This window comes from Pseudorasbora parva, chromosome 7, assembly GCF_024679245.1.
Source record: "Pseudorasbora parva isolate DD20220531a chromosome 7, ASM2467924v1, whole genome shotgun sequence".
In the NCBI taxonomy this organism is placed as follows: Eukaryota; Metazoa; Chordata; class Actinopteri; order Cypriniformes; family Gobionidae; genus Pseudorasbora; species Pseudorasbora parva.
In genome coordinates this window covers 15,637,037-15,663,978 of record NC_090178.1, presented here as the reverse complement: position 1 = coordinate 15,663,978, position 26,942 = coordinate 15,637,037, and the positions used below count along the sequence as shown (strand labels likewise).

Genomic DNA, 26,942 nt, shown 5'->3' with positions numbered 1-26,942 from the left:
ATTTATTTTATTAACAATTTATAATTTTAGAGCGAATGAGTTTCTCCGACGGTTTGATCATGCTGCTGGCGTGCTGCTAGACTGTCACGTAAACTCACTCTGAGATGTTGCGTCTCTAAATAAATCCTCTTTAACGCTCCGTCGCTATTGCAATTAATACAGCGCTTTATGTAATATTCACTGTCTTGAAATGTATTGTAGAAGACAGTTACGTTGATGGGCTTTCAGGTCGCCCACAGCGAGAAATATTCCTATTATACATAATACATCCTATGTTTTTGCTTTTTTTTTTGACTAGTGTCTTTTTTTGTTCTTCTGCAGGAAAGTGATTATTTCACACCGCAGGGGGAGTTTCGAGTGGACAAGGCCGGCTCTCCCACCCTGCTCAACTGCCTGATGTACAAGATGTCTTACTACCGCTTTGGGGAAATGCAAGTGAGTATTTTTTCCTTTTAATTCATTAGGTCTGTACATTACGTTTAATTGTGTTGCAACAACAAGGGCTGATCCTTTAGTTATCACCATATCACCATTGGTCACCATAGTGTAGTAATAATCATATAGATAAAAAATAACTGCAAACTCCTCACGCAGCTGGACTTCCGCACACCCCCTGGATTTGACCGGACACGGAACGCAGAGATCGGCAATAAGGACATCCGTCTGAAACACTTGGAGGAGGCGTTCACCTCCGAGCACTGGCTGGTGCGCATCTACAGGGTGAAGAAGCAAGAGAACCGACAGGCTCTGGACCACAAGCTCCGCAACATCGCCGCCAAGCAGAAGTACACCTCAAAAAAGGTTTCCCCCTCTAGATTCCATTAGAACAGCCTTATGTGTGACGAGAGTTTTCAATACTTTAAAATGTCGGTGCAAAGAATTATAGCTTAAAGGGATGGATCACCCAAAAAGGAAAACGACCCAATAATGTACTCACCATCAAGCCATTCTAGGTGAATGACATTCTTCTTTCAGATGAATAGAATCTGAGTTATATTAAAAATGTCCAGGGTCTTCCAAGCTTTTAATGGCAGTGAATGGTAGTCTAAAATTTGAAGGCCAAAAAAGTGCATCCATGCATTATAAAAGTGCTCCACACGGCTCCGGGGGGTTAAGAAAGGCCTTCTGAATGAGTCAATGAGTTTGTGTAAGAAGAATCCATATTTAAAACTTTATAAAGTAAAATATCTAGCTTTCAACGGACTGCCTTTTGTATTCAACTTGAAGAAAGTGTAACCAGCACAATGATGATGACGGACATAAGTTAAATATGGAAGGTGCGCCAGTAGGTGGATATTTTACTTTATAAAATGTTTACATATGTATATTTTTCTTGCACAAAATCCATCAATTCACTTCAGAAGGCCTTTATTAACACCCGTGTGGATATTTTATAATGCATGGATACATTCAAGTTTTGCTCGGCAAGAAAAGAAATTAGAGGGAACATTGGTTCCAAGGCAGTAAACGGCAGCCCAAAATGTTTCTCTATTGGGTGGACATTTTGGTCATCTGAGCAAAACATTCTTTATACCAGAACTGTACAGCATACATAAACGCACACAAAAAGTGGTTTCAGCTTTACTTTGCCATTTCTATTTTATTTAACCCTTGATGTAACGTAGTGATATATTAAATATATTATTTTAAAAAGCAGTTAATTCACAAGTTTTTTTATAATGCTGTTAACTATTAAATAATCTCCCCCAAACCAGTTAAATTCTTTATTATAATATATGAAAACAATTAAGCAGTTACACAGACATTGTTTTTTTTTGGCAACAGGCAGCATTAAACCATCAAACTTAATTATTGCTTATATATTTTCAGTATTTTATATTTTCAGGTTTTTTGTTGTTTTTTTTTTAATGGCATTCCTATGGAAATCCAAGGAATCTTTAATGGCAAAAGTTTTTGGGTGAACTATCCCTTTAAAGGCAATGTGACCTATTTAATAATAATATTTAAATGTAATTCATGAAATTTAATAGTTATACAATTGACTGTTATGATCAGTTATTTCAAATGTAATTAACTTGTTTCTTGTTTCATGGTTCACAGACAGCCAAAAGGAAGAGGGGATACATCAAAAACAAGTTGGCTCTGAAAAAAGGCAAGAAACTGAACAAGAAGTCTGTTTAGCTATGAAAACGTTGAGTATGGAAAAAGAGGAAAACAAAAGACAAGGACAAGTGCAACTAGTAAGTAATCCACCAATCAAAAAGAACAAACATGTTGTCTGGCGCCGCCCACCTGAGAACGTTTGATTGGAGGCTTTTGGTCCTGCGATTGCCATGATGTAGACGCGGAGGTTCCATGACTGGTTGGAGGATGGGGATCTGCACCGCAGTTTTAATCTAACAACTCTGGACTTAATTTGTTCGTGTTCTTTTTTTGTTTTTTTGTTTTTTCTTTTGTACTTGAATGTGCTGGTGAAGCGAGAGTGCTGCCCGTGTCTCAAACAGCAGGCACTATTTTTTTTTTTTTGTGGTATAGTTTAATATAATACAACCGAATGCTAAAACAACCAACAAATATGAATTCATTAAGCTCAGTGAACCTTGGAGCACCAAAGAGATTTTTTTCTGTTGTCAGAGCCTGTGAAAAATTGTTACCTTTTGATTATAAAACCATTTAAAAATCAAATCTGAGGAATACGGAGCCGTCTACAGTGCGACAGCCCCTAAAATGCTCTCTTGGTTTTAACTGTTCTCTGACAAACCCGATTTCTATGTGACAATGCAGTGGGGTCTTTGTGGCTCTGAATTTGTGAGGGTTTTTTTTTTTTAGGCAGATGTTTGCAAAGGACTCGATTAATAGTAATGTTTAACTGTTGTGGTGACTTTTGAATATAAATAATTTTGTTCGTTTCATCATTTTGAATGTTTTTGTTTTTCTATGGGTTGTAAGATTTTATGCAATAATTCTAAATTCAAATGAAGAAAACACTTTTATTTCCTTAATTGCTCATGTGTTTTGTCCAGAGGGGGCGCTGTGGCTTGGCATCTCCTGCACACACATTTGCGAAGAACCGATGTTTTGTTTTTTTTGTTTTTTTCGGGCCAATTAGAACTCTCAAAATGCCCCCCCCTCTTCCTAAACGACTGTCTGCCAGGACAAAGAGTGAATTGAATTAGTTGTAGGTTTATTAAAATGCTGCATTACTAGCCTGAATGCACTTTGTCTTAGTTCACCTTAATGTGGATCCACTACTGAGTAGCATGCAGGTGGAGAGTGCGTATTTTTAGTGTGAAATATTCAATTTTTTTTACCTTTAAAAGGGTGCTTCCTACAACATCCAATGGGTTTTCCTTTTCTCAGTTCTTCTGGGCTGCCATTTAAACTTTTCCCTCTTTGTTTTCTGCCTTTATTTCGATCCTACATATTGCTTTTGCTTCACCTGTTTTTTTTGTAAGATAATTAGACGAAAAAATGTTATGGTCTCTCCCTCCCCCCTCCCCCTCTTCTCCACAAAACATCCATATTATTCTTCTCAGAGGCAGAGGGCTCTGAATCTTAGGAGAAGGTATTTATTAATAAGAATGAATTTGAAGTTGAGAAGAGGAAGCTTTTCATCCTGAAATGCAAAAACTGTATTTTTTTTTTTTTCAAGTGAAAATTTATTCCATAAATTGTAAAATAAAAAAAATTTAAAAGTGAGAAAGGCAAAGATGCTGTTTGTGAGAATGAGTTGATGCCATTTGTGATTAAAAGAATTAATGAAAGAGTCAGCCTTATCCATGTTTTCACTTGCATCTTTTTTCCTTTTAGTCTTTACTTTTAACAGAAATACTATTTAAACTGCTCCTTTATCCAAGCCCTAAAACACTCATGATATAGCAGCATCCTTTGTTTCCCAGAGTCTGGAATTGGTTCAATAAAGAATCCAAGCTTTCTAAACCCTTCTAAACCTCTGCTCTTATTGGTCAGAAGCCCCAGTCTGTTGTGATTGGTCTACTGCTTACAGCGCAGGTCGGAAATTAAACAACCATTACCATATTTGAATTTCAGCTCCGGGGTCCGTTCTTCGTACTTCGCATAATATATCCGAGATGATTTGACATATCCCCGATCTTCTAATCGTGATAACTGATCACTAGCTAATTTTGTTCTTCAAAAGAATTTGTGGATTTGGATTAAAATATCTGGATTAAGTTGTCTGAGATCACTGTGGGTTCATGTGTTCCCTGAAAGGGCAGTTGCATCGATTCTCAAAACCAAGATCAGCAATGCAGTGATATAATAAAAATATATAAAAAATGCCTGACGAGAAACAGCCAAGCAACCAAAATAACATAAGTTATGATAAATGAAATGTGCAAATGTTTTTTTATGTATTTGTTTTTTGATATGATTCCCAATCATTTATATTAATGATTTCTAGTAATTGTATAGGCTTTACATTATTTCAATGTTGTAATTAGCAATTCATTTAATAGTATTATTTGTTACATGACAGCATTATACTAAAAACTACTACACTTTCTTTAAAGTTATCAGCATGTCATGTGCTGCATCAAGCCACTCCCATATAAGCAGCTGTCAACTGATTCAAACAACGATATCACGCTACTTTAAGGGGTAATCTCTAAAAAAGCATAATAGGGCCACTTAAAAAAAAACTGCTCAAGTCCAGCTGTACTGCATGGTGTTATTCTTCAAGTGTCCTCTAGGTGGCAGCGCAAGTACATCACACCAAGGAGGTGGTCAAGTATGCACCGCCTTCAGAACTTCCTATTCGAATCAGTCACGTGACATCACTTTGCAAAAGTACATCATGATAGCAGCATAGACTGTAAAAAAAAATATAGCAGTCTCTATCCTCATCCAGGCAGGGAAAAATATATTTTATGTTTTTAAGAGCGCTTAAAATTGGCACTGGTAAAACATTTAATATAGCTAATATAACGAAATATGTTTTTATATTTTATTTTAGTCAGAATAGTTATTTTTAACGCTTTCCATGGAGAGAGGAAAAATAAGGTTTCCTAACTAGGCGAAGTACTGTAAACCTTTGCATTGTATTCTCATTCAGTGGTAGCTTAGACAAAGCTGGGTCTTACTTTAAATTAGGTGGCCTAAAAGGGTTAGTACACTTCAAAATGAACATTTCCTGATATTTTACTCACCCCCATCTCATCCAAGATGTTCATGTCTTTCTTTCTTCAGTCGAAAAAACAACAACAACATTTTTATCGACTTCCACCATTGACTTTATTGGCAACCAAAATGTTGAAGGTCCAAATCAGTGCAGCTTCAGAGGCTCTGCGCGATCCCAGACAAGGAATAGGGTCTTATCTAGCAAAATAATTGGTCAATAATAAATATATATATATATATATATATATATATATATATATATATATATATATATAAATTGCTCATCGTGCTCTGTGCTCGCCAGTAATTACGTTGATACGTCACACCAGTGTCAAACACGCAGTAGGCACAAGTACCACCCTAGGCGAACGTGCGAGGATTAAAGGTACACTATGTAGTATTTTTGCAGTAAAATATCCTAAAACCAATAGGCCAGTGTTATATATTTTTTTCAGTTGAGTTCTTACAATAGCCCAAATGTTTCCAACTATTTGTAAATTGTGAGAAAATTGCTATTTTAACCAAGGAGCTGGGAAGTCTTTCAATTGTGTCATATATCTGCTAACCTCAGTTTCTGGTTTTATTTGGCAGAAACGCTTTACTCTTAGCAATGTGCAACAAGTGTCACAGCAGCGCCGAGCGAACGCACAGAGTAACGTCATAACATTGTTTTAAACACACTTAAATGTATCTAATATGATAAGCGGAGCTGTATTACCTCATAATCATGACCGGAAAAGCAGAAATTGCAACTTTGTCCCGCCCCGGACCGTTATAATAAAAGTCCCGGTGCTCGCGAGCAGTGTTTGCGTAACAATCGCTCCAGAGGCCGTGCTCAGCCCAACAACACTCTGTCCTGCTCTGCTTTATACTACAGTAACGTTAATAACTGCATCCATGAACATGAGTCCTATCCCGATTCTTTCCACTGGCTGTGATGAGAAGACCACATGTCCTTTAATAAAAATGCCCTTTCCCAAAAAAACACTCCATCTTCAACTTTTAAATCATCCGACACCAATGATTTTTATTTTTTTTACAGTGTGTTTTCACGCTGTATTGATTTTGGACCTTTAACATTTTAGTTGCAATGGAACTCAAAAAAACATTTTTTCTAATATATCTTATTTTCTAGACTTACAAACTTATCCTTTATCTACTGTTACGTCAAAAAATAAGTAACAATGTACTTATTGTGGTCATACTGAATTGTAAAACAGTTTTGCTGATATTGAGATGGGATACAGGTAAAGTTAGGGAGGTGTGGTGGTATGAGTAAGTTTAAAGAAACACGCCAACATTTTGGGACTTTAGCTTATTCACTGTATCCCCAGAGTTCTCATTTCTGTGCGTGCCTTAACTCTGTCTGACTCACCCACCGCTAGCCTAGCTTAGCACAAAGACTGGCGGTAAATGGCTCCATCTAGCCTTCTGCTCAATAGGTGACAAAATAATGCTAACATTTTCTTATTTACATGTTGTGATGTGTATAATTACATTGTGAACTACGACCAACGGAAAATGAGAATTTGCGATGTTATAGACTGATATGTCTAGGAACTATACTCTCATTCCTGCGCAATAATCAGGGAACTTTGCTGCTGTATCATGGGTGCAGCGGCGCAGTGATATTACGCAGCGCCTGAAAATAGTCCCTAACAAGCAGGTTGTCATTTTGGTTATGTTGATGGAAATTAGCCTATTTCCTGGAGCTGCATAATAGCATTGTGCCATGGTACGGCAGCAAAGTCCCTGATCATTACACAGGATTGAGAGTATAGTTCCTTTAAGGGTAGGGCCCTTAGGGAAGTGTCCACATTTAAGCATTTTAACAATAAATAATGTAACTAAAGACATTCATTTCAGATGTAATTACATGTATGCAATTTTAAAAATGTAAGTACAAATGTAAAAGCATGCACACAATAAGTGCTTTGTATCAAATGATTTATTTAAATCACCTAAAGTCCACCTAATATAAAGTAGGTCCACAAATTGAAATAGTTTTCGTGTACATTGAATCTGAATATATTAAATCTACTTTGAATTTCTGATGTGTTAAGTCGGTTACATATTTAAATTCCTAGCTGGCTGTATTGACCTTTGCTTACCATTTACACATCTGAAGTGTACATGAAGTTTCTTTATTTTAAACAAGCAAGTGTTTGGGGAAAGTCATCTCTGAGGTCATTTACAGTAGAATCACTGCTGCATTGAATCTGCTGATCAAAGCTAATTCTGTCTTCTGTTCACTGGCACAGAGTCAGAGATACTATAGTGGATGTGTTAAGCTCTTCAAGTCCATCTCAGTCTGACCCTCAAAGCCACATCTTCATTCAGTCAAGACGGTTTATGCCTATTATGGACATCACAAAAAGCAGCAAGTTACATAACCGGATGTGGTACCTGATTAAGATGTGCAACATCAAATCAATTGAACCTGTAACTGCGGTTTATTACATTTAGATACACTGTAAATTGTACTTCCCAGGAAAGCTGTAAACGCTGGTGTCCCCAAATCCCCATTCATTTTTTTGGTTAGAATTGAATCATCAACAAAAGCAACCTAGCATGAACAGTAGCTAGTTTTAAACACAACAAATGTCTGAATGCCACATGCCATGATTTTGAATGTTCAAAATCAAACATTTTGCATAATGGGAAATGTACGTTTCAATAACCGACATTTGGACCCAAAAAAGCTTGTACCTATTAAAAATGCTTACACTACGTCTGACAACATCGCCAGAAGCTATTCATTTACTTCATAAAGTTTTAAATATGGATGTTTTTGTTACACAAACGCAGGCCTTTGTTAACCCCACAGAGCCGTTTGGAGCAGTTATATGATGGACAGATGCACTTTTATGGACTTAAAAGTCACTGCATTATAAAGCTTGGAAGAGCCAGGACTTTTTTAATATAATGCTGATTGTGTGCGTCTGCAAGAAGAATGTCATATGGGATGTCTTGAGGGTGAGTAAATCATGGGAACATTTTCATTTTTGGGTGAAGTAACCCTTTAATGGAGTTTACATGTGCAGACCTGTTATTATTATTTTATTTTATTTAATACATATTTACATGTATTTAACTTATTTGAATGATGGGTTTTAAATTATTTTGGGGAAAAAGACAAACATCATAGAAAATATGTATATTTTTGTTTAATTAACTTGATTAAGGACAAATTGTTGAGAATTTTTTTGGTAATTTTGCAGCCTATTAAAAGAACTAGAGAAAAATTGTACATTTCTGTGCTTTCTCTTTTCTGTCAGAAAATCAGTGCTGGGTAACTGAGTGCTTTTAATCTGGATTATGTAATCAGATTGAAATTAGAGCCATCCATTTTTTAAAATGTACATTATATGATTACAGTTACTTTACTGTGGGTTACATATTCACACAATGGCAGTAAATTATTTTAATACTTAACATTAAAAAAATAAAATAAATCCAATTGTGTGTCAGACAGTTAATATTTAGACTCTATTCGAAATATAAAATGTGAATGTCATGTTTTGTGATGCTTCTAAATTTGGGGAGAAAAGCCAGTCTCACTATCTCACTATTATGAGAAGAATAAATCTTATCTCTAAGTTAATTTGCACATTTAAGTTAATAAACACACATTATTGTTCACAAAAGAGTGTCACAAAGTCACATTTCTGAAGATCTGCTTTTTAGAAATCAATGTTTAACTTTTAATAAGCATTTAATGGATAATACTTCAGATAAGTGACTGAAATGCATGCATATCACCGAGCTTGCTAAATCGTGAAGGAAAAAAATACATTTGCACGTTTTTAAAATCCATTCCTTCAAATAACCATTTTATTCTTTCTTCAGGTGTGAGAGACTCGACTGAAGCACAATACTGTCATCATACGGTAAGATTGATTCAGTCATTGAAATAAAATGACAAGAACATGAGGGGTGAGGTCTCTTAAACATGAATACATACTCCTCACATACTATAGCCGCTCTGTGCTCACTGGGCTCAAATACCCAGAATGCTCTATGGTGTTCTAAAATAATAGCTATCAGTCATTTGCGTTATATTCTCTGATACAGATGCTACATCTCTTCTGTGTGAAAATTCACTTTACTGTAGTATTGATTACCATAAGTAATATACAAATATAAAGATATTGCACAAGGTCACACAATTCAGGCCTCCGCATCCAAATCTTTATCATCCGGAGGGGCTTTTGAGGTATATTCACCACTCTCAAGTCCATTTTTTGTTTTGTTTTTGGCACCTTACATTCTCTGTACGACAAGTTGGAAAAAAGGATCAATGTCTTTCCCTGCTGCTCGAGTCCCATTGGTTGGCCAGCCCCTCGTTTACATGGCCACTCCCATCCGTGGGGCGGGGGCTGTGATGGACCGGAATCATGTGGCTCCAGTTTTACCTCGTCACTTCGTCTTCCATAGAGGATTGTGGTACACCCATCCTTCCCCCTGCAGGCAATTCAAGGACAGAATCAAATATTAGACGTGCTATATTTGGCGTTCCACTCCAAATATTTATTCCCTTTATTCGCCAACTTTTCTCCATCTCGTGGACTCGACTGTGCGTCATTACGCTGCACATAGCCCACTACTGGCAAACTTGTGCATAAGGTTGAAAATTAATCTTTATTTTTACTTACTGCACCATTCTATATATGGATATACGTTGTTGAAGATAATATATAAAATCCTATAGGTATAATTACACAAACAAAAAGAAAATATCAATATTATAACCGTATTAGTATTATGCGATTAAATCTCAACATGAAGGCCAAAGTATACTTTTTTTCACTTGTACGTGGTTATAGGTTTATCGACGATGTCACAATTCACCCCCAATACAGCATTTTACATTGTCAACCTGTTTATATGGACCCTTGTCCCCTTGATTTTGACCGAGGGTCCGAGTCTACTCTGATGTACACTCTAAGCAGCTCTATATCCCACAACTTCACAGCAGATCGCACTTAACTGAAGCGTCTGATATATTAATTATTTTGAGAATGAATCACATTAAAATTGTGTATAATATATTCAGTAAGCAGAAATAAATACTTTGCTTTTGTACGCCTATGCGAGCGTATGTGCAGTCGAACGCACAGCCTTGCAAAGTTTCTTTTGACTCGTACACAGGAGTTTGACGCATGCGCAGTTGACCAATCTCTTGCCACGAGTTACCATAGACTGTAAAAAAAAAATATGGATGTGGTGTCCATGATGTCACCCATAGGATTCCGAAGAGCCGTTCTGAAGCGTAAAGTAGAGACGAGCTGGCCGTTGACATCTTGGCAACACGTCATCACGCGTCACTCCCGGATAACAGAAATTGGGCAAAGAGGTGGGATGTGGGCGGAGCTGAGGTGACGCAATGACTACAGACGGCGGATAAAGGGCTATCCACCTGTCACTTAAAGTGGCCACGCCCTTAATTATGCAGAACTTTAAAGCTTTATATAACGTAAATTAATGAGTTATAAAAAATACAAAAATATCACCCCCTCACAGTTGTCATGAAGGGGTAAATTAGCCATATAGACCAAAATCACAATTTGTTCCAGGCAGTAAACATGTTTTTCTCTGCTGTAAAGTTGGGAATTTTAACTGCCCCCTTCTGGAGCCTGTCCCTAGTGGCCAGTCGAGGACTTGCAGTTTAAGTTACTTCCGTATAGGCTTCAACAGAAACTGGGGGAGGTTGCCGCTTGGTTACAACCCATGTTGTAAAAATACTGCAAAAAACTTAAATGCCCATGTGGTTCGCATCCAGCTGTGCACGTTTAGTATGCGTGTACTCTTCTGATGATGCTCGCAACACATTACACGCTACCATTCAAAAGTTTGGCTTTAGTAAGAGGTATTTTTTTTAGTAAAAACACTTTATCAAGTGTAGATGCATTAAATTGATCAAAAGTAACAAAGCCTTTTATATTGTAAAAAAAAAAAAAAAAAAAAATCATAAATAAAGGATTTCAAATAAATCCTGTACTCGCACAACTGTTTTTAACTGATAACAAGAAATGCTTCTTGAGCAGCAAATCAGCATTTTAGAATGATTTCTGAAAGATCACGTTACACTGAAGACTGGAGGAATCATGCTGAAAATTCAGCTTTGCATCACATGAATAAATTACATATTTAAAACGTATTAAAACAAAAAAAGGAAAAAATATTTCACTATATTAATTTTTTTACTGTACTTTTGCTTAAATAAATGCATACTCGTTGAGCATAAAAGTCCTCTAAAAAATTTTTTTTACGTTTAAACAAGTGTATAATGAATAATCAAATCTAGTGTAAAAAGGAAATTAATTTGCACTCTTTGGTTCACTGAATTTAATTATCATCAACAAGTATGAAATATAAGTGAAAAAAGATCATGCCAATCCCGAACTTATGAACAGTAGTGTAGTTTTATGAAGTTTCCTTTTAAAAACATTTTGTGGGAGACCTTGCATTTGGTTTCATTCTGTGTGTGCCTGGTCCAGCTGTTTTGAACATATGAACCTGCCTTATGTAAGAAACGAATCCGATCAGGGTCTGGTGAACTGAAACCAGTCTACTTACAAAAGGCTTCCTTAAAGGGTTAGTTCAGCCTCAGGTTATCCTGTGTGTATATGACTTTCTTCTTTCAGCCAAACACAATCAGAGTTATATTTAAAAATATTCGAGCTTTTTTAAGCTTTATAATGGGAGTGAATAGAGAGTTGAAGCACCAAAAAGCACACCCATCCATCATAAAAGTAATCCATATGGCTCCAGGGGTTAATAAAGGCCTTCTGAAGCAAACTGATGCATTTTTGTAAGAAAAATATCCATATTTATAACTTTATAAACTACAATTACAAGCTTCCGGCCATATGTGAGTCTAGTTCCAGCAGAAACTGGGATGTAGGAGTAAGCGTAAGCTGAGGTGAAAGTAGACACCTCTCGCAGTTCAAACAAATAAGGCTGGGCAACAAACTTAAGCTCCTCTGACATTTCTCTTTAAAAATACATGTTTTAGACTTCTAATTTGTGATTATGCGTCGGGTCAGAGTTCACTCTTGCGCCAGAACCAGACTTGCAGACAACCGTTACCGAAAGCCAGTGATGATAGTTTAAAAAGTTATAAAAATGAAAATATTTCTTACAAAAATGCATCGATTCACTTCAAAAGGCCTTTATTAACCCCATGGAGGATACCTTTTATGATGGATGGATGTGCTTTTGGAGGCACAGCATGATTCGCTGTGGCGACCCCTGTTGGGAACAGCCGGAAGAAGAAGATGGATGCGCTTTTTGGAGCTTCAAAAACTCAGATTCGACTCACTCCAATTATAAAGCTTGGAAGAGCCAGGATATTTTTTTATAATTCTGATTGTGTTTGGCTGAAAGAAGAAAGTCATATACACCTAGGATGGCTTGAGGGTGATTCAATTATGGGATGATAAAAATTTTTGGGTGAACTAAACCTTTAAGAGTAACCTTTAACTAAAAAACCAAACCTTTAACTAAACCAATTAGCTGGCAAGTACAAGTACTGAATAGTCAATATGAAAATATGTAGTTTTGCACATCTTAAAGGGATACTTCACCGCTTTTTCATTTTAAACTATGTTATTCCCTTAACTAAAATGAGTTGAAACATACCACCTCATCTGAGTGCGTGCACTTAATCGCTCTGATGCGCGTTGACGATCTGATAGCATTTAGCTTAGCCCACTAAGCCCAGTTCATTCACTATGGTACCAAACATAGATCAAGTTAGAAGCTTCCAAACACCTCCACGTTTTCCCTATTTAAATACAGTTACGCGAATAGTTGAACGATCAAGTATGGTGACATAAAAAAACGTGGTGCTTTTCTAAGGGGAATAAAAAGGAGAACTATAATGTATGGCGGAATAGCACTTCTGAGAGTACTTCGACTCGGCGCAGTAAAAAGTCCCGGCTGAAAAATCCTCCCTCACCTCTCCCCCTCCCTCTCATTTCTGTCAATAGGGGGAGATGTGAGGGAGGATTTTTTAGCCGGGACTTTTTAGTTAGAAGCGTGTTTGGTCGCTTCTAACTTGATCTCTGATTGGTACCATAATGAATGAACTGGGCTTAGTGGACTAAGCAGACGAGAGAGGTATGTATCAACTTGTTTTAGTTAAGGGAATAACATAGTTTAATATAAAAAAGCGGTGAAGTTTCCCTTTAAGTAAAATGACCAATGGGATTTATATATGCAAGTGAAGGCTTTGAGGCTGCAAGTCCTCATCAGGTTTTTGAAGCGGATTTAGAAAGTTTCACCTCTTTGATAAAGTACTTGGGTTTCCAGGTGGTGCTGCTGGCCGTTCTCTGCTTCCCTTCTCTTCTCTGTTTCTCCTCCAGCTGGTGTTTGTGTTCAGTGGCCGCATCGATGTCCCCGGCCTTCAGCGCCGCTGTCACATGCTGCCACAGTCGTCTGTCAATCATTGACACAAGACAGGATAGTACGACAAGCTGATACTTTTATCATGCTTGTACATAAATGTGGAATGTACAGTACTTCAGATAAATCTGCTCTTAATTTGCCCCTATATGACTTTTTTTCCTGGTCAATATGCATTTTAAATATATGCTAAATATTGAAACATTTTATTCTAGCTTCATGCATTCTTTTATCATCAACAATTGAATGTGGGCAAGTTTCATAAAATCACTTTTTTGTCACAGATCTAATTCAGAATGGTACCTCGTCCTGGGCCGACAGTTCATTTGGTAACTTTAGGCAGTTTATTTTTTATAAACGTTATTTTTGATAATGCCATTATTGTACATGTGCATAAGCAATACTTTTATCGCTTGTTTCTGCTTTTTCGCGTGTTTTGATTCGTAGATTCTAGCCTGTCAGAGCGCCCCCCTACCATGTAAAAGTGAAAACATGGATTGCCAAAAATGTCTGTCAATGGTGTAGAAGTGCTGTCTTATAAACGATGCAATGGCTGGGAAAGAGTTAAAAAGAAACAACTTTTGAAATAACAATTTTTTTTTTTTGCCAAAATGACATGTATTGTTTAAAATATATTTTGGACAATATATTGTGAATATATGTGCCCCTGGACCACAAAACCAATCATAAGTCACACAGGTATATTTTGTGGCAATAGCCAACAATACATTGTATTGCCAAATTTGTTGATTTTTAATTTATGCCAAAAATCATTAGGATATTATGTAAAGATCATGTTTCATGAAGATATTTTGTAAATTTCCTACTGTAAATTCTGAATATTTAGATTTTTTTTATGCACCCTCAGATTCCAGAATTTCAAATAGTTGTATTTCGGCCAAATGTTGTGCTATTCCTAACAAACCATACATTAATTGAAAGTTTATTTATTCTGCTTTCGGGTGATTTATACATCTCGTAAAAATACATAATTATAAATATTTTCAAATCTATAAATATTAAATATATAAATATTACAACATGGTCTTTTTTTTATTTTTATATATACTTAAAATATATTTGAATGCATTTTTTATAAATTATATACACAGTATATTTGGGTGGTCAAATTACTGTTTAATTCAGCCAAACAGTAATTTCTTTAACCAGAATAAGCTGCAAAACTTTGCTGTTTAGTCAAGACTGTTACGTCTAGCCACACTGATCAGGATAAGAAAGCAACCTCATATGATAATTCAGCCTTTTATTCAATTTGATCCCAAACCTTTCAAGGATTAATGGATCTACACTTTTTGCAAGCGTAGCACTGCTTCAGAAGAACCTCTCTGCCGCTATATCTTCTTTTGATTGCATTACGCGGCTGTGGTACCGCCAGGCTGAGAGCATTAGACTACTCTGATGGAGCTCTGTCCTGTCCGGCTGGATCTCTCCTCTACAATAAGCCAATAAGCAGCATTAGAGTTTATTAAGTGAATCCCTCCAGCTCACACAGGGCCAGAGCAGTGCATGAGGGTCACGAGTATTGTATAAGAGCTAGAGGGGCAGGATTTAGCTAAAATGCTCTAAAATGAAAGATGCTCATCCACCGTGGCATTATCTGGATCACTGAGCTCTGATCTCTCACACTCACTATTTATTTGTATTGCCTGAGTAACTCTCTTCCCTAGAAGGAGGTTTTCACTATGTTTCCATTTTTAGTTAACAGACTTTTGCTAAATAAATTGAACAAGCTATCTCTAAATAAAAATAAATGTATTTAGTCCATTTTGTACTTTGGCAAGTGTGATAATCAGATAATTTTAAATTAAATAAATTTATAGTATAAAAATAATGTCATTTTTTTTAAAAATTACATTAAAATGTACTTTTTAACCTAAATTGCTCATCTTACACTGCTCTGCGACGTGCTAGTGATTGCTCAATCAAGTCAAAAACGTCATACTAGATGTAGGCAGAAATATCGCCCCCGTGTTTACAAAGTGCACATGCAAAGACAACAAAAAAACGGTAAAACAACATCAGACGATTTCATCGCACGTTCGCTTTGGGTGGTACTTCTGCCTATGGCTAGTGTGACATTTCAGCGTGATCACTGGCGAGCACAGCAGCGCAAGATAAGCAATTTAGGTTTAAAATTATATTAACTTTTTTTTTAATGAACGATCATAAGACACTATTCCCTCGTTGGAGTAAAATATCAGGACTTTTTAAAGACATTTTAAAGTGAACTAATCCTTTTAAAGGCCCACATTATCATTATTGAAGCTAAATTTATGCTAAAATCTCACCTCGATTCATACTGGCCCTGCTTCGCCAGTGGGCGGATCTTTTTCTTAATGACTGGCAGTTTGGATGTGTCAATCACTTTGGTCTCTCCACTGCTGTACGTGAACTCCAGGGTCCCGTTCCACTCCCCCTGAGCCTTGCATACGATGGTACCGGTGGAATTGTGTTTTACCTCACCCGTGACTCTGTTGAAGAATAAGAGAAAATAAGTTAAGGGGTCTATATGTAGAATTCAGAAACCCTTGTTTTTAGCAACACTATGAAGTGAACTGCAGCCAGCAGCTTATTGCTTGTGTAATGTACTAGGGTTTGCAACAACTAGTCGACTAAACGACTTTAATGCTCTGCCATGGTGCTTTAAGCTTGACATCAACTAATGTCAATAACTAATTTAGTTAACTAATGTTAACTAATGATCATTATTCTAAAGTGTTACAAAATAAGCTTCTTCACGCTCACCTGTGAACTTTCCCTCCATAGAAGGGTTTGGTGTGGAACGTGACGGTGGCAGAGTATCCGCTTTTGGCACAACAGATGGAAACTTTCCCACCCAGCTCCACCCAGGGCACTGTCAGGATGGAGCGGGCGTAGGCAGAGGGCAGCGTGAACACATACTCCTCGTCATGCTCCAAGAGATGTAACACTCCTAACATAAAAAAAACACACACATGACACAAGTCACACTCTGTTCACAGACTCACCAGGAACTGTAGTAAGAGTATAGAGCGCAGTTTCAGCTCAACTCCATACAAAGCAAACAGAATTCTGATTAACAGATCAAGGAAAAAATCTTGGAGCACTGCTTTGCTAGAAGGACCTTTGTTAAGTACTCCCAGAAGGTGCTCTTTGGTTGGGTTTCAAACTTGTGTTTATAGAAAAAAGATCCAAGGCACTTCTTCCGGTTCCAAAAGCCTTCATTCAAACCATGGCCCATTGCTAAAGCATTGCACACTGATGCATTTCAGGATTCTGATTAACATTGATCCTGCTCTTGCATGTTTAATGCACACAGGAGACATTCAAGAAGCAAGTAAAACTGGATATTTAGGTAGGGTATGATCAAACTAAAATGTATGATGAGCAGATCAAACAGTGATCGTTGTATTATGGCTGTTTGTGCCAGTCTATTGGTTTCATCTAGCACATAATCTGTCCATAATTTGATTAAATTCCAAACCAGTCAAACAACAGAACCAGCAACCAATCCTATAGGAATCAAATGAGAGTCCTCTAAGAATTCTCTAAACAAGAGAATAAAATACTACTGGGTAAACTTCTACAAATATTTATTTCAGTGTTTTTTGTAGTGGTTGGAAACTTGCTGTTTTATAAACTTTACAATTATACAGTAAACATAAAACTGAAAAAAATATGAAGACATAAAATGGACACTAAAATACATTTTTGCTAGAAGTTTTGGGAAACCTGCCTTTACATGCACGTGAACTTTAATGACATCCCATTCTTAATCCGTAGGGTTTAATATGGAGTTGGCCCACCCTTTGCAGCTTTTACAGCTTCAACTCTTCTGGGAAAGATTTCCACAAGGTTTAGGAGTGTGTTTATGGGAATTTTTGGCCATTCTTCTAGAACCGGTTTTGTGCTGTCAGGCACTGATATTGGACGAGAATCTCTGCTCTAATTCATCCCAAAGGTGTTCTATCGTGTTGAGGTCAGGACTCTGTGCAGGCCAGTCAAGTTCCTCCATACCAAAGTCGCTCATCCATGTCTTTTCGGACCTTGCTTTGTGCACTGGTGCAGAGTCATGTTGGAATAGGGAGGGGCCATCTCCAAACGGTTCCCAATTGTTGCTTTCACTGGAACTAAGGGGCCAAGCCCAACTCGTGAAAAACAACCGCACACCATAATCCCTCCTCCACCAAACTTTACACTTGGCACAATGCAGTCAGGCAAGTACCATTCTCCTGGCAACTAGCAAACCCAGACTCGTCACTCGTCCATTGGATTGCCAGACAGAAAAGCATGATTTGTCAATCCAGACAACACATCTCAGCACCTCAGCATGCACTGACCCCACTCTGAGATTTACGTGGCCTACCACTTTGTGGCTGGGTTGCTGTTGTTACCAATTGCTTCTACTCTCTTATAATACCACTAACATTTGTCCATAGAATATTTAGTAGTAAGGAAATTTTACAAATGGACTTATTGCATAGCTGGCAATCTATCCCTGTACTACGCTTGAATTCCCTGAGCTCCTGAGAGTGACCCATTCTTTCACAGATGTTTGTAGAAGCAGTCTGCATGCCTAGGTGCTTGATTTTATACACCTGTGGCCATGGAAGTGACTGGAACACCTGAACTTAATGATTTGGAGGGGTGTCCCAATAATTTTTGCAATACAGTCAGTGTATGTCAGTTGTCTTTGTCACACAGACCTGATAACACTGATCTTATAGTAGATTTTTTTTTGTGAAATGGAGATATGGATGTTGGTATTGTTAACTAAAACTATTTCTAACTAATCATATTAGATTCAAAACTGAAATGTTTCCCTGGCAACTAATTAACTTTAAATAAGTTTAGGTTGAAGAACTTACTATAACTAATTTTAAATTGATAAAAATAAATACTTAAATAATAAAAACAAATAAGTAAGCTATATAATTTATTAATAAATAATAATAATAATAATAATAATAATGAATATTAATAAATAAAAAAAATGTATATAAATAATATTAAAATACTTGGTTATGGAAAGCAGGCATAAAAACGAGGTTAAATGTAAAAAAATAAAATAAAATAAAAAATCATATTTTCTTTTCAATTTGAGGATAATGAAGCCACATCAAAACATTTTTTTTTTTTTAATTACATGAAAAGGTAACCATAACAGTTCACTATGTAATATATTTTAAGTACATTTTTGTTTACCTTTGTATGAAGGATAATTCTGCCACTGTGTTGAGTCACCTTAAAATCTGGGACTGGGTCCTTAAGCAAGACTAGTTGAAAACCACTGAGAGTATTAGAAGTGATTCCAAATTATATTAGTGAATCTTTAGAATTCCTTCAGTAATTCATTTCCACTATCAACTCTTCTGTATAGTCCAGTGCCCTGTATTTTAACCTCTTCAGATTTATCAGTCATCAGGATGACAGATTTGGATGATCAGGATCCGGATGACTTTCTATATTAGTTTCATGGTCTACTTAGATTTAAATACATTATTCCATGGTTTCACAGACAGGGTTAAAGCTAATCCCAGACTAAAATGCATGTTTGATCTTAAAATATGTCAGTGCCATTGTTTTGTCTCAGGATTTATAAAGGCATATTTATAAAAGCCACTTAAATAGGGCCTGATCCTGGTTTAATCTAAACCCTGTCTGTGAAACCTAGCCTATAATATGATGCAAACCTCAAGCTACAGTTGGAAGGTATTAATTAAAATGATTATTTGTGTCATCTATCTGTATAACTCAGGTAAAACCTGAACAGTGCGAGCATGTTCACAGCAGCTCTCTCAGCGGGCCTGGCCTATTTTTTATTCTAGTTACATAATGGACAGCTGTCTACTGGCAAAATCTCTGTGGGCTTTTAGCCAGGTCTGACAACAGCACATCTGTTTCCCAGAGACAAGAGGGCTGAAGGGGGGCGGGTGCAGTTCAGCTGCCTGGCTCTGGCTCTGGCTCTCTGCTCCAGAAGGGTCAAGCGTGTTGCGCCCGAAGCTGCGCTGCCAGAGCAGTTCCTTGTAATAATGCTGAGACCAGAGCTTCTCTGATGATCTCAGTACAGTCCCAGGACAGATGAATTCATCTGTGCTGACGTGCAAGGAAACTACATTTGATGAAGCCGACAAGGCTGTTTAGCAGAAGGGACATCCACCGTGTTAAAGGCGTTCAAGCACCCTTAATACAGTCACAATGTCAAATTGAAGGCAAACCTGGAAAGTTGATTGATAATGGGTTCCAGAAGAATTTTAAAATGGGTTTTTAGAACAGTGAATTTTTTTCTGTGAAACAGACACACACAAAATTATATCTGTAGCACTTTATAATAAGGTTCCATTTGTTAACATCAGTTTACTGCTTTAGTAAACATTAACTAACAATTAACAAAACTTCTACAGCATCCAATACAGAGATTGTTCACCCAAAAATTTTAATTACCGGTAGCTGGAACGGCAGTCTCTCGTGAACGCGCGTACAACAGTAAGTGGAACTGCTGAAATCATGTAAATTCGTGAATCAATCCGCTGATTCATAACCGTTTGAATCTTTATTTGAGGTTTGCTAAAGACAATGCTATATTATATATATATATATATATATATATATATATATATATATGAGTTCATTGTTAGTTTATGTTAGTTAAAAATTAAAGGGTTAGTTCACCCAAAAATGAAAATTATTTAATTAATTACTCACCCTCATGTCGCTGGACACTCGTAAGATCTTCGTTCATCTTCGGAACATGAATGAAGATATTTTTGTTGAAAGCTGATGGCTGAGAAAGGCTTCAGAAAGGCATTCATTGGCATTCAGTACATTCACACTCACAAGACCCATAAAGGCCCTAAAGACATCGATACAAAGTCCATATCACTACAGTGGCTGTACAATAATGTTACAATGCGACGAAAATAGTTTTTGTGCGTAAAAAAATCAAAATAATGACTTTATCCGCCAAGTTATTGTCTTCCGTGTAGATCTCGGACGTGAACTCACACAATAGCGGCGTTCCTCCGGGTCATGTATTCGAACGGCGGATCTGCATCATTGTGGTGTGACAGGCAGCGGGGCGAGGGACCGCGAGAGCGGGCCGGTGATTAATGTTCACGAGTGCCAGCTGCGTGGCACACCGGTCTCGTCTCGCGGCCATGTGACGGGAGCATATAAGGAGGAGCAAGGGCTGCGGAAGACGAGAGAGGACCAGGCCTGGGCTTTATGTTATGTTTTGTTTTACGTGTTATTATGTGTTTGTGTATTACAGTTCGTAGATGGGAAGGAAGGAGGCGGGAACCGGCGAACGTTCAAAACCATTTATTCAAAATAAATAAACAAAATGAAAGTAAAACCGCGGGCAGCCCCTCACGGACGACTGCCCGCAAACACACAAAATAAAACGTGGGCAGCCCCTCACGGACGACTGCCCACAAACACATAATAACACGTAAAACAAAACATAACATAAACCCCAGGCCTGGTCCTCTCTCGTCTTCCGCAGCCCTTGCTCCTCCTTATATGCTCCCGTCACATGGCCGCGAGACGAGACCGGTGTGCCACGCAGCTGGCACTCGTGAACATTAATCACCGGCCCGCTCTCGCGGTCCCTCGCCCCGCTGCCTGTCACACCACAATCATATTCTCGCGCATGCGTCGAATTCACGTAAATAATTTGGTGGATAAAGTCGTTATTTAGATTTTTGTGCGCACAAACTATTTTCGTCGCATTGTAACATTATTGTACAGCCACTGTAGTGATATGGACTATGTATCAATGTCTTTAGTGCCTTTATGGGTCTTGTGAGTGGGAATGTACTGAATGCCAATGAATGCCTTTCTGAAGCCTTTCTCAGCCATTAGCTTTCAACAAAAATATCTTCATTTGTGTTGCTAAGATGAACAAAGGTCTTACGGGTGTCTAACGACATGAGGGTGAGTAAATATTTAAATAATTTTCATTTTTTGGTGAACTAACCCTTTATTGTAGTTATTATAGTTATTATAATAAACTAAAACAATAAAAAAGATGATAAATAATAAGAAAGTAAATTACATTTTGGGTAAAGTATCCTTTAAATTCCTCTAAACTTCCTGCTGCTCCAATTAACACATGTGGACATTACTCTGGGGGATTAGTGCTAGCCGTCTTCTAATTAATTAATGGTGTCCTAATTACAGAAGAGTCCACACCAAATGCTACCTTCATCCTGCATGATCATCCACTTCATTGCACTTTTGAGAGCTTTTTTAGGTCATAAAATGTTTATTTCAATTAAATGTTCTCTCTTGTTCTTTTAAATATACTATTCATTAAAGGTGCACTATGCAGCTTTCCGTCCACTGGAGGGCGCCTATTCAAAACAAATCGTAGTTTGATGACGCAAAGTGTGAGAGCAGCATTTTGGGAGATGTGGTCTTCTCATCACAGCCGGTGAAAAATAGGACTCGGGCAGAAATCACATTCATGCATGCGGTTATTAACGTTACTGTAGTCTAAAGCAGAGCAGGACCGAGTGTTATGGACCTGAGCACAGCTGCTGGAGCGATTGTTAAACAAATACCCGCCTCGCGAATACCGGGACTTTTATTATGACGGGACGGGACACAGTGTGGAGTAATGATGCTAAAAATTCCGCTTTGCCATCACACACATAAATGTTAAAACATATTAAAAAAGAAAAATTTTAAGCGGTGATAATATTTTACAATATTGCTATATATTTGATAAACACAAATAAACACAAACTAGAGAGAATAAGAGATCGTTTTTTTTATGGCTATGTTCTTTAAGTGTATTTTATAAACAAGATTTAACTGGCTTCATTCTCCATGTAGAACATGGCCAAAACAAGGTATCTTAATTAAATTAAGGCAGAATTTTGGAACGGACTTCGTGCCAACAATGCCCTAAAATGCTCCCTTTGCCTCTGTTTTCATACTAAACAAAACATTTCTAGAAAAGAGAAATGCTAATATATTTTCTTATATGTATTTATTTATTCATTAAAATGCTCAAAGAGACGGTCAAAATTGTTGGCACAAAGGCCGTTCCAAAAGCCTTCATTTAATTAAGATACCTTGATTTGGCTCAACAGTTTTGGGATCAGAGTGAAACAGATCAGAGTAAGTGAAGTGAAACACCAAGGGGAGAGTTTTTCAAACAGCAGTATATTTCTGTTGTTAACTCCGGGAGACAGATGGAGTTGTGATATAAGCACCAGTAAATATCACAGGCCCTGAGGCGGACACCAATCTAACCATAATCAGCTGATCTGGAAACAGTATGCTGTTTGGAGATGCATCTGAGGGGACGGAGGAAAAACAGTTCTGCCTGAATGAGCAAACCCTCAGGCTTTAATCAAACAGTAATGAACAGAACTCAATGATCCCAACAGACAAATGATTGCCATAAACAAAACACAACTTTATGAATAAATAAATACTTCTAAGAAACTATATTCGTTTTTTTTTTTTTTTTGTTTAGAGTGAAAACAAAGACTCGTATTAAGATCTTGAACTGGGTGAACTGAATTCTCATTGCACTATGTAGCCCTGCCATGTTGCACAATTTAGATTTTATGCGTATTTCTTAAGATGTTAATACTGGTTGATACCTATAAGACTATCATTTTTTCATGTTATGGCTGATCAACAGTAAATTACCAATATTTAAAGTATCCTATTTTGTCTAAATAAATTATTTGTAAAAACTATGAACATAAGACAAATGACAAACTCACCCTCTCCAACCATTGACACTCCTATGGACATGCCCATGAACTTGCTTTTTGTCCAAACATGAGTGTTGACGCATGTCCGGCGCTCTTTGCACTCGCAGTAAAATCCAGAGACCGGGGGGTGGTGGGACACCTGTTCAGCCACGAAGCGTAGCCGGTAAGATTCTAACCCCTCATTGGAGGTGGTCTGGGCGGAATGAGCAGATGCTGGGCTTGAGCTGGTAGTCCTGAGGGGCCGCACTTTGTCTCGTGGTACGTCCCATGTGCAGTGGAAGCTCTCCCCCAGAATAGGGTTGTAAGGCTTCTTGGCCACAGCACCTTTACGACCCTCATGGAAAGCGGTCAGGTAGTATTCCACAAACCGGATCATGCGCTCCTCTGGTGTCACGCCAGATGTGATGGCCAAAAACACATCCGGATGGGCCATGAAATTGGCATACATCTCCAAAAGGGAGCGCTTCTCTAGTATAAACGTGGGTAGCACCACCTAAAAACAAAAAGATATAAGCCTACAATTATCTGACCAATCTGTAGTACATATAGTTTTGATGGTATTTCAAAATGAGTGGGAAAGAGTTCACGAATTTTGCTGAATGTGGTCCCTGAATGCATTTTGTATCAATTGAATCACAAAAATGTATTATATTATTTGTATCACTCTATATATTCATCAATTCATAAATTACCGTAATTTCACCAGTAGGTGGTGATAGAGGGCATGCATGTGATGTCACTGTCGGCCTGAGTAACTGCGTTTACGCCAACTGAGTGGCAAAAACACTGAGTGGCATTGGTTTTCAGTGTGAATGCCTCAAAAAACACTCAAAACACAGCTAAACCAGAAAAGAGCTTTGAGATTGACTACAAATATATTTAACAAGCAAAGAGAAGCACACGAATCGTTCCAATTCACATAAACAACTGAACTCAGGCAGCAAAACATGGATTTGCAGTCATAATTTTCAAGATGGTGACGAGAAATAAGATTCTCTGGTCTGATGAGACCAAGATAGAACTTTTTGGCCTTAATTCTAAGCGGTATGTGTGGAGAAAACCAGGCACTGCTCATCACCTGTTCAATACACACACACACACAGTCTCAACAGTGAAGCATGGTGGTGGAAGCATTATGCTGTGGGGGTGTTTTTCAGCTGCGGGGACAGGGCGACTGGTTGCAATCGAGGGAAAGGTGAATGCGACCAAGTTCAAGGATATCCTGGATGAAAATCTTCTTCAGAGTGCTCAAGACCTCAGACTGGTCCAAAGGTTCACCTTCCAACAAATCAATGACCCTAAGAACACAGCTAAAATAAAAAAGGAGTGGCTTCACAACAACTCAGTGACTGTTCTTGATTGGCCCAGCCAGAGCCCTGACTTAAACCCAATTGAGCATCTCTGGAGAGACCTGAAAAATGGCTGTCCACCAACATTTACCATCCAACCTGACAGAACTGGAGAGGATCTGCAAGGAGGAATGTCAGAGGATCCCCAAATCCAGGTGTGAAAAACTTATTGCATCTTTCCCAAAAAGACTCATGGCTGTATTAGATCAAAAGGGTGCTTCTACTAAATACTGACATAAGAGTCTGAATACTTAGGACCATGTGATATCTCAGTGTTTCTCTTTTTTAATAAATCTGCAAAAATGTTAAAGGGGTGGTTGCATGCGATTTCACTTTTTTAACTTTAATTAGTGTGTAATGCTGCTGCTTGAGCATTAACAACATCTGCAAATCTTACAGCGCTGAAAGTTCAATGCAAACGGAGATATTGTCTTTTAAAGTTACGGCAGTTTATTTCCTACAAATACGGCCGGTTTGGACTACAACGAGCTTCTTCCAGGGTTGGTGACATCATAGCTCCTTTCTATTAACATAAACACTGCCCCAGATGTGACTTCTGCCTGTAATGGTAAGGGGCGTGGCGTTTCCGGATAACCTGAGCTTGGCACTTCAGCCAATAAAAATACAGGAACCTACATTTGGCCAGCTAACCAATCTAAGACCATTGTGTTTTTCAGAGAGATGGGCTTGAAGCAAACAAGCCATTAAAAGGACAGAGACAGCGGTGTGGAATAAAGGTCAAATATAAGAAAAATACAGCTTTTTTTAAAAAAAAAAAGAAGTATTAAGACGTTATACTGCGCCCCATAAACAAAACCAAGCCTAGAAAAAAAACACGCAACCACCCCTTTAACAAATCTGTTTTTCTGTCAATATGGGTTGTGGTGTGTACATTAATGAGAGAAAAAAAAAAGAACTTAAATGATTTAAGCAAATGACTGCAATATAACAAAGAGTGAAAAATGTATTGGGGTCTGAATACTTTCCGTACCCACTATATATAGTATACAGTACCCAGTATATATTGTATTTAAATAAACCGTTTACAGACAAATTTGCTTTATGTATTTCCCCGGCGTCGAAATCAGGCTCATATAAAATGTCAGGAAACACGATTCCTGGCTAAATATCAATATCCATGGATCACTGGATCTTTGGTAAGTCGTAAGATACACTTATATCGAGTCCAACCTTTAGTTTAAACTGATAATCATTTTACTCACAGTTTCTCCTATTAAACCCAGTCATGCAGCAGCTCTTTTGCCACTCAGTCCGAGTGAGTGGGCAAGTTCCGGCGGGAGAGTGTTTTTTTATTTTTATGATCCCTCATTCAAATGATTCGCTCAAAAACATGGATTATTTAATGAATGAAACAAGTGTCTGGCTGCAACTGAATCACATGCTTCCCTACTATACAGTAAGCGAAAAACAGTATCTGACAAAAGTATGTCTGAAGAGGATTTGTGAGTGGGAATAAAACAGCACACCTGACGTTGGTAGGTCACATGATAATGACAACATGGCAAATGTATCCTGTCCAGATTATATTCATATTACACACATTCATACAGAACACACTTATTTTGCAGTCGTGGTGTATTACTTATTCAATTTAATTACCAACTTAATTACCAACTAATAAAGTGTGCAATTTCGGACATAGCCTTTCTTTCTGAGCAAGTCACTGAATCATTCACTCAACCATTTCAAAACGTCGACTCATTAAAGAATGAATCACCTCTACTGTCACATAACAGCTCTGCTGTGAATTTGTTCTGAGCTGTTTTTTTTAGTGGATCCAATACAAAGCAACTCACAATATTGTGCCTACATTTACTCAATACTATTTTTATTTATGTTTTACTTCTGTATAAAAATAATATTATACTTGCAATCATGCTGTTTTTCAAATATTACCATCATGGCTGTGATTTCCTATGGCACTCACATCTGTGACGATATTAGAATGATAACATATTGTTCTTGTAATTTTGCTGAAATAATATTTTATATTATTTAACTATGCACCGTGATGTGATGTCAGTAAACACCTTATTACTGGTGCTCAAAAATAATATAATAACTCTATGCTTGTCTTTGTGACACAAATTCAGACTCCATAGATTAATGATCCGTCCCTTCCCCCTGAGGCCTAGAGTACACACACACACACACACACCACTGAACTTCATCATCTGAGCTATCCAAATGACTGCTCAAATCCTGATGAACTATAAACACCAGCCCAGAAGGAAATGTTTATTTCAGAGAGACTAAACAAAGACACCCCTGTAGGTAGTAGAGAGGGAAACATATATCAAAACCAACACGGAGACATTCCTGGGGCTGA

General features: G+C 37.6%; 2 protein-coding genes across 3 annotated transcripts in view; one reads left to right on the top strand and one right to left on the bottom strand.

Annotated features, from left to right (window-relative positions):
• The window catches only part of stt3b (STT3 oligosaccharyltransferase complex catalytic subunit B), a 60,694-nt gene extending 56,957 nt beyond the window's left edge, over positions 1–3,737 (top strand). Inside the window, exons 14-16 of the mRNA XM_067448295.1 lie at positions 322–435; positions 595–801; positions 2,062–3,737. Coding sequence (XP_067304396.1) covers positions 322–435; positions 595–801; positions 2,062–2,142 — 402 coding nt within the window. The 3' untranslated portion in view covers positions 2,143–3,737. The remainder of the gene's footprint in view (positions 1–321; positions 436–594; positions 802–2,061) is intronic.
• A 4,632-nt stretch (positions 3,738–8,369) lies between these two features.
• osbpl10b (oxysterol binding protein-like 10b) overlaps positions 8,370–26,942 on the bottom strand; it is a 69,511-nt gene continuing 50,938 nt past the window's right edge. The window contains exons 8-12 of one of the 2 annotated variants that reach the window (XM_067448287.1): positions 23,253–23,736; positions 16,276–16,462; positions 15,819–16,001; positions 13,389–13,542; positions 8,370–9,564 (exon numbers count right to left, since the gene is read on the bottom strand). In XM_067448287.1, coding sequence (XP_067304388.1) covers positions 9,520–9,564; positions 13,389–13,542; positions 15,819–16,001; positions 16,276–16,462; positions 23,253–23,736 — 1,053 coding nt within the window. In that variant the 3' untranslated portion in view covers positions 8,370–9,519. The remainder of the gene's footprint in view (positions 9,565–13,388; positions 13,543–15,818; positions 16,002–16,275; positions 16,463–23,252; positions 23,737–26,942) is intronic. The other variant, XM_067448288.1, reaches the window with a different exon arrangement.